This window comes from Kogia breviceps, chromosome 20, assembly GCF_026419965.1.
Source record: "Kogia breviceps isolate mKogBre1 chromosome 20, mKogBre1 haplotype 1, whole genome shotgun sequence".
NCBI classification, from domain to species: Eukaryota; Metazoa; Chordata; class Mammalia; order Artiodactyla; family Physeteridae; genus Kogia; species Kogia breviceps.
Genome location: NC_081329.1, coordinates 28,288,088 through 28,301,002, shown reverse-complemented (window position 1 = coordinate 28,301,002; position 12,915 = coordinate 28,288,088). Strand labels below are relative to the sequence as shown.

The window sequence follows — 12,915 nt, the reverse complement described above, 5'->3', positions numbered from 1 at the left end:
GGGAAAACAGGACAACAGCTACATGTAAAAGACTGAAATTAGAACATTTTCTTACACCATATAGAAAAATAAACTCACGATGGATTAAAGGCTTCATGTAAGGCAGGAGAGCATAATACTCCTAGAAGAAAATGTAGGCAGAACACTCTTTGTCATAAATCATGTTTTGTTTTGTTTTGGTTTGGTTTTTTTCATCTGTCTCCTTGGGCAAAGAAAACAAAAGAAAAAAGTAAACAAATGGTCCCTAATTAAACTTAAAAGCTTTTGCCCACCAAAAGAAACCATAAACAAATGTAAAGTGAACCTACTGAATGGGAGAAAATAGTTGCAAATTATATGACTGATAAAGGGTTAACATCCAAAATACATAAATAGTTCATACAACTCAATATCAAAAAACAACCCAATTAAAAAATGGGCAAAAGAACTGAATAGACATTTTTTCCCAAGAAGACCTACAGATGGCCAACAGGCACATGAAAAGATACTCAACATCACTGATTATCAGAGAAATGCAAATCAAAACCACAATGAGATGTCACCTCACACATATCAGAATGGCTATCATCAAAAAGTCCACAAATAACAAATGTTGGCAAGGATGTGGTTAAAAAGGAACATTTGTACACCTGTTAGAGGGAATGTAAATTGATGTAACCACTGTGGAAAACGGTATGGCGGTTCCTCAAAAAATTTAAAATAGAGCTAACATATGATGCAGCAATTATACTCCTGGGTACATATTTGAAAAAAATGGAAAATACTAATTGGAAACATACATGCACCCCAGTGTTCATAGCAGCATTATTTACAATAACCAAGGTATGGAAGCTACCTAAGTACCCATCAACATATGAATGGATAAAGATGTGATACACACACACACGCACACACACACACAGGAATACTACTCAGCCATAAAAAGTAATTAAATTTTGCCATTTGCAACAGGATGGATAAACTTGGAGGCTCTGTTATGCTAAGTGAAATAAGTCACGGGGAGAAAGACAAATACTATATGATACCATTTATACGTGGCATCTAAAAAATAAAGGAAACTAGGAATATAACAAAAATGTAACAGACTCACAGATATAGAGAATAAAGTAGTGGTTGCCATTGGGAAAAGGGAATGGGGAGCGTCACAATAGAGGTAGGGATTCAGAGGTATCCACCATTATGTATAAAGCAAATAAGCTACAAAGATATATTGCACAACACAGGAAATATAGCCAATATTTTATAACAACTATAAATGAAGTATAACCTTTAAAAATCGTGAGTCACTGTGATGTACATCTGTACCTTATATGATATTGTACATCAACTACACTTCAATAATATATATATTTTTAATGTAAACATGTTTCATCAGTAAAATCCTGTGTAACCCCTTGTGATATTATTGTAGTCTGTCTTATTTCTTCTTGTGTAATCAACCACAAAATATATTATTTTACATTAAATATCCAACCGTTGTTTAAAGAAATTAAGGAAAGGAAAAACATATTTCATATTTACTGTTTCCAAACTCTACATTTCTTCTCCTTCTCACAGGTTGGTTTTTCTGATATTTCTGTTTAACCTGTAGTAATTCATTTGAATTCAGTTTTTGTTCATCTGAAAGTATCTTTTTTTAATCTCTGTTTTTAAATATTCTATTTGGAAAAAGAGGAATAATACAAAGAGCAGCTATGTTCTCTCTACTCAGATTTATTAATACTGTTTCCCTTTATTACTTGTGCTGTCTCCATGTGAAAGTAAGTTGTAAATTGCATTTGTAGCTTTTTTTTTCAGTGTGCGTTTACCTAGAACAAGATCATATATATCCACAATCAAGTTATCCATCTAAGTAAAAATAACATCATTGAAATACTTTTTATCAAGTTTACAATCAAGTTTACTTGATTGCATTGTGGTTGGACGATGTGAGCTAAGTGATACTGTGTTTTATATTCCAATGTTTTATGGCCTAATATGAGTCAATTTATATAAAACTTTCAGATATACTTTAAAAATATCCTTCTCATTTTTTATATAAGCTTGTATATATGCATATTATATCAAAGCTTGCTTGAGTTTTAAAAATCTTTAATATTTTTGCTGTAAATTTGTCAGCTTGAGCTATTAACAATTATGAGAACTATGTAAAAATCCCTCACTATGATTGTAATTTTCTGTATCTAAATCTGTTAAATTATATATGTGTGTGTGTGTATATATATATATATATATATATAGTTGCTGTACCATTAATTATAAGTAAGCTTAGAAATATGTGTGCACACAAAATTAGAAATGTTTCAGTGAAAATCTTATTTTTTTCCCTTGAACGAAGACATGTTCTTGAAATTGTTCACTATGTAGTGCTAAGAGCTCTGTGTTTAGAAAGTACATGTTTTTCTCCAGGATATATAGTCATGTTGTCTTATGGGAATGAAGACAAAAGATGGCAGCACACTTGAGCAGGCAAAAAAGACTTAGGAGTTTAGTTAGAGATTTGAGTCCTGGTTCTTAACCCTTATTAGTTATGCAGTCTTGGAACCTTAACTTTTCATCCTAAATAACTACATGTGTAAAGAAGAAGATACTCATCACCGTCATATTTTAATATGTAATGTCCCTAGGCTTTAATCTAGAACTTACTAAGCATGTGATAAGTCTTAATTCTGCTTTTGTCCTTTCACTTGAGCACTGCATTATTTTAACATTTGTATACCCATTGAAACATGGTAGTTTCGTCATTTTTATTAGTGATTAAAAAACAAAATTTGTCTTTCAGTATGATTATATGGGCTCTAACGTGGCATTTGCGTCTGAGAAAGTTGTCCGTATCTTTAGTCTCATCAACACTGTGAGTATTTATGTTTCATATTTAAATAAGAAACATTCATATTAATACAGTAGCATTGTTTGAATAAATAGCATATGCACTTTTATAAACTGTATAGTCCTACCAACTAGTTGCTTCCACCGATGGATTTCATCTCGAAAAATTAGTAAATCGAATATATTAGCATTACATAGAGAGATATAGTGTTATATTTATGATTACCTAAAACCACATATCATGTATCTTCTGTTTTCAGATGTTTTCTCAGCTTAAAGTGTTGGTTACGTTAACGTCTCTGGAGCTCTGGTCAGATCAAAATAAGATTTCAACAAATGGGGATGCTAACGAAGTTCTACAAAGATTTGTGTCCTGGAGAGAAAAATTTTTATTTCAAAGGTCCCATGATATGGCATACTTGTTAATGTAAGTGATTTATTTTCATTGGTATAAAGTTTATCAATTTACTTGTAAGTTACATTATATATACAATTTATTATTTATGATGACAAGGCATCTCAAAAAAAGATTATATGGGTACTGTGTTGGCAAAATGCAAGCTATAAAAATCTAATAAAATGTAAGACACGAAAGCATGGTGGGCCATTATCCTCAGAGTGGGCTGCTTACCTATGGAAATTTAAAGAACGGATAATATGGAAAAGCCTCGAGAAAACATAGGGCCTCTATGGTTTTCAAGATTTTCTCAGAGGTAGATCACTGAAACCAGCATTTTAACATTAAATAAAGCATACATTAGTTAGCAGAATGCAATAATTCCATGTAAAGCTGGTTACACTGGAAAACATAAGTATGGTAATGTGGCGACCTAATGGTATTTCTATCCTGACCTAAGGTGTAGCTGTTTAACTGCTTGCACTGTAACTGTCACGAGTCTTTATATAGATTTTTATTTTACTAGTTTGATTATTTTAGATGGAAAAAACAGAAACACGATTCTGAAGATCTTAAGCAATATGGCATACATTTATAAATCTCTGGGTGTCTCTGTGGAATTTAAGGTCAGGTTTGGGGATGGAGGGAGCAGCATTAACTAAGGACTGAAATGTGTGAGGACACTTCATACATCCCATCTCTCTTCTTCCTCGTGACTGTGCTGCATATTGTCTTTCTCATTCTGTCCTCCAGTCCAACACTTTTCATGCAGTCTAAGGGTTTACAACCTGCAAATCATGGCAGTAATCTACCCTGACTTTTATGTCTTTGCATTATATCCATCCGCTGCTGACAACAGTGGTGATGAATTTCTGGAAGGACTGGGCACTGCTGGATTTTAAGCTGTGTATCGTACAATGCTAAAGTTGCCTTTAGAACTTAATTTTGTAGGCACCATGGGAGATTACCCAAATACAAAATGATTGAAAGCATTAGACATGATACATAATATTCATGTCTCAAAGAAAGCAGCAGCGTTATTGAGGAACCCAATTCTTAAAAGATCATTAAGTTTCTAATAATTTAAAGTGCGTTTATCCACAAGAAAAATTTTATTATTTAGTTATAGGGATCATCCTAATTATGTAGGAGCAACATATCATGGAATGGCATGCGATCCAAAGTTTGCTGCAGGAATTGCTCTGGTATGCATTTTATTCCCATCTCTTCAGTAATTATATCACAGTTTGAAATTTAATATCCACTTCAAGGAACAGAAGTACATATAGTATATCTACCATTTTATTAAAGTAATATTTTTATAGTGCTTTATTTTTTACTTTAATCCTCAAATGTTCTCATTTTTAAACCATTTTTCATTGTGGTAAAATACATATCACATAAAATGGACCATCTTAACAATTAGAAGTGCACTGTGCAGTAGTGTTCAGTCTATTTACATTGTTGTGAAACAGATGTTTAGAACTTTCACCTTGCTTAAATGGAAGTCTGTAACCTTTGACCAACGAGGCCCCGTTTTCCACACCTCTGCCCCCTGGCAACTACCGTTCTACTGCCTGCTCCTGTGAGTATGATATTTTTAGATGCCACACATAAGGTGGATCATACAATATTTGTCTTTCTGTGTCTGGCTTATTTCTCTTAGAATAATACATCAAGGTTCATCCATATTTTTGAAATGGCTGGATTTCATTCTATGTATGGCTGAATAATATTTCATGATGTTTATATACATATATATTTATATGAAATATATATATAAATTCTATCATAGTATAAATTTATCCATATATAGAAGCATTCTCTCTATGCATTCGTATGTCAGTGACCACTTAGTCTGGTTCCATATCGTGGCCATTGTGAATAATGCTGCACTTTACATGGGAGACGGGAGTGCAGATATCCCTCTGAGATAGAGTTCAGTTACTTTGTACATTTACCCAGAAGTGGGTTTTCTGGATCATATGCTATTTCTATTTTAATATTATGAGGAATAATTATACTGACGTCCATAGTGGTTGCACCATTTTATAATCCCACCAGCATTTCACAGAATGTATTTTATTCATTACATCCTCACTAACAGTTGTTATTTTTGTTGTTGTTAGCTATCGTAATGGGTATGAGGTGATATCACATTGTGATTTGGACTGTATTTTTATGATCACTAGTGATACTGAGCATCTTTTCATATGCTTTTTGGTGTTTTGTATATCATCTCTGGAGAAATATGTATTCAAGACCTTAGCCCACTTTTTAACTGGGTTATTTGATTTTCTTGTTGTTGAGCTATAGAAGTTATTTGCATTGCCTTCATCCAGTTCCCCCTCCTCTCAACCCCCACTCCCAGTACCCACAAATCTAGTCTATTTTGTATGAGTTTGTTTGTTTTGAATTATAATTGACCTACAGCACTATGTTAGTTTCTTTTACACAACGTAGTAATTCGATATTTCTATACACTTCAAAATGATCACCACAATAACTCTGTGACATTCTGGAAAAGGCAAAACTATGGAGATAGTTAAAAACATCATTGATTACCAACCAGGGCTTTGTGTGTTGCTTATATCACTACTTCTGAAGTTTTAGTTTTTTAATACAAGTATTCTGCCTTTAGAAAAAAAAGTTTGATTTTCTCTCCTAAAACTTTTTTTTTTTTTTTTTTTTTGTGGTGGTACGTGGGCCTCTCACTGTTGTGGCCTCTCCCGTTGCGGAGCACAGGCTCCGGACGCACAGGCCCAGCGGCCATGGCTCACGGGCCCAGCCGCTCCACGGCACGTGGGATCTTCCCAGACCGGGGCACGAACCCGTGTCCCCTGCATCGGCAGGCGGACCCTCAACCACTGCACCACCAGGGAAGCCCCCTAAAACTATTTTTGACATCAAAACTGATTGTCAGTTAACCCTTAAGAATCTGTGTATTTTTCAAAGTGTTAACGTTAAAAGTGATATAGTTACTGAGACAGTGATTAATCTTCTCGAAATATTTTTTTAAGTTTATTAGAATTAAATCAGTAATGTGTCATGAAAACATATGATATGATTAATCTTATTTTGTTATTTGTCAATGCCATTTGGATTGAAAGTACTATTACTCAAAAAGAATAACAAAATTTAACTTTGTAAAATGTTCTTAAGAAAATCTTAAGATCTTTGGTATACTATTTTATTAAATTAGTATTTGCATTTAAGTAATATGGCCACAATTACATGAAAAGACCAAGGGTTGAAAAAATAACTTAAGCAACCATTCTGTTTTTCATTTCTTTTTAGTATCCACAGATGATAACCTTAGAGGCATTTTCAGTTGTTTTGGCACAGTTGCTTGGAATTAACCTGGGATTAACATATAATAATGACATCTACAATTGTTACTGTCCAGGAGCTACATGCATAATGAATCCTGAAGCAATGTAAGATGTTATTTTTATCAGATCTTGGTCTTTGGGGAGATGTTTCTTGCATTTCTTGATGAATAATTTATCTCAATATAACTTGAATAAGAATATTTTTATTAAATACATACAAGTTATTTTAAAGCTTATTAAAGGGAATGAGTATTAGATATTGTAGAAAATGTGCTTCATAGTTCTATATTCAGTGCTGTAGTATCGAGTCATTGATGATGACTGTGTGTGGAGCGCTAGAATCTTGAGGTGAAATTCATTCATTCTATCAAAAAAATTTTAAAGTATGTACTGTGTCACAAGTATTGTGTTTGTCATATAAATGATCAGCGAGATAGAAAAAAGCTATATACCTTATATTAGTCCATCAGGGCAGAAACTTAAAAAGTTGAAATAAGAATAGGTAAGATTTAAACAGCTTATGATAAGTGCCAGGAGGGAAATAAATAGGGAATACATGGGGAGGAGAAACTTTCTGATAAAGTGGTCTAGGAAGTTTTCTATGAGGCAAAACTTACGTTAGGACCTGAAAGAGAAGAAATAAATCTGGTCATGTGAAGAACTTGTTGAAAACTTTTCAGGGAAAGCAAGTGAAGTGATACTTGGATAGCAAAAAATTTTAAGAGCTCAGAAGACTGGAAAAAAGGGGCTTGGGGGAGGGATAAAACAAAGAAACAAAAGAAATGACTGAAACTATAAGGAAGAATGTGAAAGGCATAGACATTAAAAAAAAAAAAAAAAAAAAAAAAGGAAAGGAAAATACAAAGAGGCTAAGTAACCATGAGTCAGAGGAAGAAGTCCAGGAGGTAATAGGAAATGTAAGAAAGAGCCTGAGCAAGCAAGCATGATGTGGAAATTGGGATTTTATGACAAATTTTAAAAAACACATTTTAATTGATGTATGCAGTATGGATAATATAATATAATTTGTAATATGAATGTTAAATATATCAGAAAGAACAGCAATGTAGTAATAGTGTTACTGAATTAAGTCCTGTAGACCCTAGGCTCTCTGCCTGGGCAGGGGAGAGTTCTTTTTTTGTTTTATTCAAGCAGCAGAGTAACGAAACCGAAGCTGAGATCCATCAACACAGCACAAGCTGTCCTCAGTGGGCAAGGAATGGAGAAGCAGGATCTAAGTTCACAGATCAACTTCTCACCCACATGGTGAGAGGGATGTACTTTTTTTTTTTTTTTTTTTTGCGGTATGCGGGCCTCTCACTGTTGTGGCCTCTCCCGTTGCGGAGCACAGGCTCTGGACGCGCAGGCCTAGCGGCCATGGCTCACGGGCTTAGTTGCTCCGCGGCATGTGGGATCTTCCCGGACCGGGGCACGAACCCGTGTCTCCTGCATCGGCAGGCGGATTCTCAACCACTGCGCCACCAGGGAAGCCCGAGAGGGATGTACTTTTAAAGAGTAAGGACAAAGGTACGAAGAGTAAGGCTAATGATGGGAAGGCGTATGCATTAGTCCACAAGGGCAGAGGCAGGGCTGTTTTGAGGGAGTGGGGTGCCCCCTTTTATTAATCCTTTTTGTTCCTTAATGTCCATTTATGGGCACTGGTGAGTGTGTCATTTAATAAACTAATGTAGTAAAATCAGTGTATAATGAGACTCAGGGTCTGTTGGAGGTCAGATTCCTCGCCATCTTGGTCCCAGCTGGTTCCATCTGTTCGTTTGTCTGTAGCTTCCTTTCTTATCTCTGGACCCTTTGACCTTAAAGATTTATGTTGAGTCCTGCTAACTGTGCACGTCGGCAGGTGTTGAGCAGAGACCTGGAGCACTTTGGCAACAGTATTTGGTAAATAATGATTCTCATAATAATCTACAGCAGTTTCATAAGACTGAGAGGAAGAGAGATGTCAAGAATAATTTATAGGGGTTCTGGTTCAAGATGGTGAGTTAGGAAGAACTCGAACTTCTGTCCGCCCTCAGACAAGCCAACTCTGTGGCTACGCATGGAAGAGTTTCCTCAGAAAAAACCAAAAAGCTTGCTCACGACGCCTACACAGAGGGCAAACGAGAAGAAACCCACATCGAAGAGGGTAGGAAAGGCTAAGAACCAATCTCACCATAATTCCTACCCCCAGCAAGGTGACCCACAATCGGGAGGGAACCCAAACCTAGAGATTCTCTCTGAAGGGTGAAGGATTTGAACGCTTATTGGACACCCTAACTGGTAAGACCTGCAACTGAGAGACGAACCCCCAAACATCTAGCTGGGAAAGACAATTGGACTTGCACATATGGGCCAAATAAGGCTATAGTGAACTGAGAAAGAGATCTTAAAACTCTTGAACTCACTTGCCACCTCTGTGGCCTATTGAGAAGCACCCAGTCTTTATGCCAAAGAGGCTTGTTTTCTCATATTAACGTGTTGGCTGGAAGGTCAGGCATCTAATTGAACACACACCTAGAAGCCTGCTAAGGTACTCTCTGGGGATGGAGGCTGGTGGATGCCATCTTTGTGCTCTCCCTCTACCTCGCTACAGCTTGCTGGATTCTCCTGGAAAGGAGCTTGTACCGTCCCCCGGCACCCTGGTTTTTGCGGTTGCCACCCACAGGTTGCCACCTCTAGATCACTGGGCTCTGGCGGCCAGCTGGGTTGAAGCTCACAGGTCCCACAAAACTGTCAACAAAGGAACAAGATTTCTTAAACAGCTCCGACCCCCAGGTCGCAGCGAGAGGCCACAGTCCTAGGAACCCAGTCTTTCTGTGAAAGAGGCCTATTAGCTTATCTTCATAGCTGTGGCCTGAGGGACAGGCTTCTAATGAAGTCCATGTCTAAAGTCATGCTGTAATCTTTTTCAGAGGCCTTGGAGGATGGCAACTATCTTCAGGGCCTCCATCTGCCATGTTCCAGAGAAGCAGTATCTCCAGGAGGGGAGTTTTGTGCAGGCTTCTGCACAGGAGACACCCGCTGATGGCCCCGCTCTGGTGCCCAGAGGGACTTGCGTTCCTGGGTCCCCGGGACTGTAACAGTAACGATTGGAGAGGTAGTTCATGGCGAGCTGTCACCCCAGGGCACTGCACAGGTAGCAGACTGAAACACACCCCAGATTTTCTGTGAAAGTGGCCCATTTACTTGCCCAGGAGCTTTTGCCTGAGGGGCATGCTTCCCGTTTGGCTCACGTCTTGGGGCCAACGGTGATTCTCTCAACAAGCAGAGGCCAGTGGGCAGAACTGTTCACCCTCCCCCTTCCTTGCTCCGGCTCCTCGGCGTCTCTCAGAAAGCACCTTACTGCCTTGTCTGGCACCCTGAATTTTGTTGCTGCTGCCAGGGCACATGTGTAGACCACCTGGCTCGGGTGGCCAGCAGGACTTATGCTTGTGGGTACCACCGGATGGTAACCCGCGGAGAAAGTGTTTCAGCTGGTTGCCACCTGCATGGCACAGCAAACAGACCCTAGAGCCCGAATTGCAGGCTTCCTGTGAAAGAAGTCTTTTAGCTTACCTTCGTAATTGCTGCATGAGAGTCGGGTTTCTAGTTAAACACAAATCCAGCAACTGACTGTGATCCTTTCCAGAGACCACAGAGGGTGAGTGCTATCACCGCACTCTCTATCTGCTGTACCCTAGCGTGCCAGGATCTTCCATAGAGGAGCTTCTACAGGTGCCTGGTGCACTATTTTTTGTGGCTGCTGCCTTGGAGACACCTGTTGATCATGTAGCCCTAGTGACAGGGGAGCTTGTGTTCCTGGGCTTCATGGAGCTATAACAAACAGGCAGTTCTTGATAGCAAAAGACCCTGAACAGCCATAGCAATCTCGGGAAAGAAGAACAAAGTTGGAGACATCATATCCCTGATTCCAGGGCTAAGACAGACAAAAGCAAACGAGCCTGGAACATTTGTGTCCGAGTATAAGGAGGCGTTCAAAGAATTATGGAGATTTGTCACAGGGACACAAAGCAGTTTGAAAGGAGCTCCCCATGGGCAAATCTAGGACAATTTGAAAGTCATTTGTAATGTTTGTAATGGATTATAACCCACTGGGTGTAATAGGAAGATATGATTCCATATTCATGTAAATACATGAATGAATTGAAAATGTGATTAGAAATGAGATTTTACATAAAACTTCTCTCCGAATAATTATGAAGTGATAAGGAAGGAAAGAAATGTTCGAGTGAAGACTGGCAGACACACCTTAACCAACTGATCAAAGTGACTTTTACCAAAATATAACAAGTTGAAATCATGTGCTGTCTGTTAGGATGCAATGGAGCAGACAGAGTCAGCGGCACATCTGTGGTGAGGTTGCCAAGATGCATAGCCTCAGTCTAACTATGGGGAAACGTTTCAGAAACCCAGGTTGAGGGACATTTCACCAAATAATCAGCCTGTAATTATAAAACTTTTCAATGTCACGAAATTCAACAAAAAATGTAATCAGCTAAGCTAAGGAGACATGAGAACTAAACGCAGTGGTTGATTTTGAACTGGATCCTTTTGCTATAAAGTGCCAATACTGTGATGAAGGGGAAATTTGAATATGACGTGAGGATTAGATTTTAGCGCCGTATCATTATTTCCTGATATTGAAGGTGCGATTTCAGAGAATTCATTTCTATGTAAGAGTTATACATTAAAATATTTAGAGTAATCAGGATCTCCCGTTGGCAACTTACTCAACCATTTCGGGAAACAAAATTTGGTTTTCGTACTTTTGTACGAAAACCATATCATTTCTCTAAATGATAAACAAAATGATAAACAAAAACCCATTAAACAGTGCACTTAGAAATATAGAAATATCAAAATAAAAAGAATCTAGGGTTTACACATTCTATATTCTCAGTGTTGAGATATTTTAATTAATTAATTTTGTTACCAAAGTACAAATAATTCTGACTTTTAATTAACACAGTCCACCATTGTTTATTCCTTCATTTCTCCATATTATTCCTAGTATGTTTCATTTTCTTAAAAATTAGTGCTTTTTATAATAATTATTATAATTATGATGGTGTTGTCAATAATAATGAAAATAATAAATAGTAAGACATACTTAAACAGAGCTTTTTGTGTGCCAAGCACTGTCTTGTTTAATATATTCTAAATCATGTAACATTAACATCCTCTCCTTATTAGATGTCTGTTATAGTGAATTATAATAGAAACAAACTTATTCTTGCATTGCAAATTGTATTAAAAATAAAGCACTCTCCCGTTTTGGCTATTCTCTAAGTGAAGTAGTACAGAATTCATAGTACGTTATTGAAGGAGTATTACTTTGATACTGATTTTATTCCTTTTAACTGAGGAATATAATTTAATTTTAGACGTTCCCGTGGTGTAAAGTTTTTTAGCAGTTGCAGCATGGATGAATTCAAGCATGCAGCTTCACAGCCTGAATTTGAATGTCTTCAGAATCGAACAGTTTCAAAAGTGGTTCCACAAGGAAGAGTTACAGTTTGTGGCAATGGAGTTTTGGAACCGCCAGAGCAATGTGATTGCGGTGAGCCAGAGGTTGGTGAGAAACATTAATAGCTTATCTAAAGATTTGTTTCTGTGTTCATCATGTAGTCTTATAAATATAGTTGTGATATAAGTGGGAGGACTTTTTCTTTTAATGTTGCACCATTTTATCAAATAGCTAAGATGGGGAGATATTAGGCATGTGATAACTGGCTCATCCTGAATTTGAAACATATGAAGAATTTAAGTTTGGGGTAAGTGCAGTGTGGTTAAAGAATAGATTTTCCTTGCTGTGTAAACATTACCCACCTTTCGGTATCATAAACATCCGTCCCAACAGTAGTGTAATTATCACCTAAATCATCCCTGAATTCCTCCAAAGTGACTGAGTTGCATCACTGAGTTATTCAATATATGCTGTTGTTCACCTCCTCATCTCCTAATTTCAGTTCTTGCATGTGTAGAGCCTCATTTATTTTAACTTGGTTTCACAGAATTGGATTAATCACAATCCTTGGTTTGTTGTTATATTTAGCTTTTTGCTATTTGTCATTTTGTTTTTCATTTGTGCTTGGTAAGATAGCTAATCATTGCATTTTGTTGTTGTTGCCTTCGTATACTCACGTGTGGTGATTATTTTAACGTTGCATATTTGCTTGCTGAGATGTAAGCTCTAATTGTTAGGAGCTAAAATCTGTATAATCTGATTGCATTCTAATGTTTAAGTGAATGACTCAAATCTTCTGTATAGTTTTACTCATTTTGTTTGCCTGAACTCTCAGCACTTGAGAAATAATATTGATATCTCCAGCTATACAATTGGATTTGCCTAATTCTCAT

General features: G+C 37.1%; 1 protein-coding gene across 5 annotated transcripts in view; it reads left to right on the top strand.

Moving 5' to 3' along the window:
• LOC131747429 (A disintegrin and metallopeptidase domain 3-like) overlaps nt 1–12,915 on the top strand; it is a 90,776-nt gene that overhangs the window by 36,448 nt on the left and 41,413 nt on the right. For all 5 annotated transcript variants that reach the window (XM_067022796.1, XM_059049257.2, XM_067022794.1 and 2 more), the window contains 5 exons: nt 2,783–2,854; nt 3,090–3,256; nt 4,350–4,431; nt 6,524–6,663; nt 11,940–12,126. In XM_067022796.1, coding sequence (XP_066878897.1) covers nt 2,783–2,854; nt 3,090–3,256; nt 4,350–4,431; nt 6,524–6,663; nt 11,940–12,126 — 648 coding nt within the window. The remainder of the gene's footprint in view (nt 1–2,782; nt 2,855–3,089; nt 3,257–4,349; nt 4,432–6,523; nt 6,664–11,939; nt 12,127–12,915) is intronic.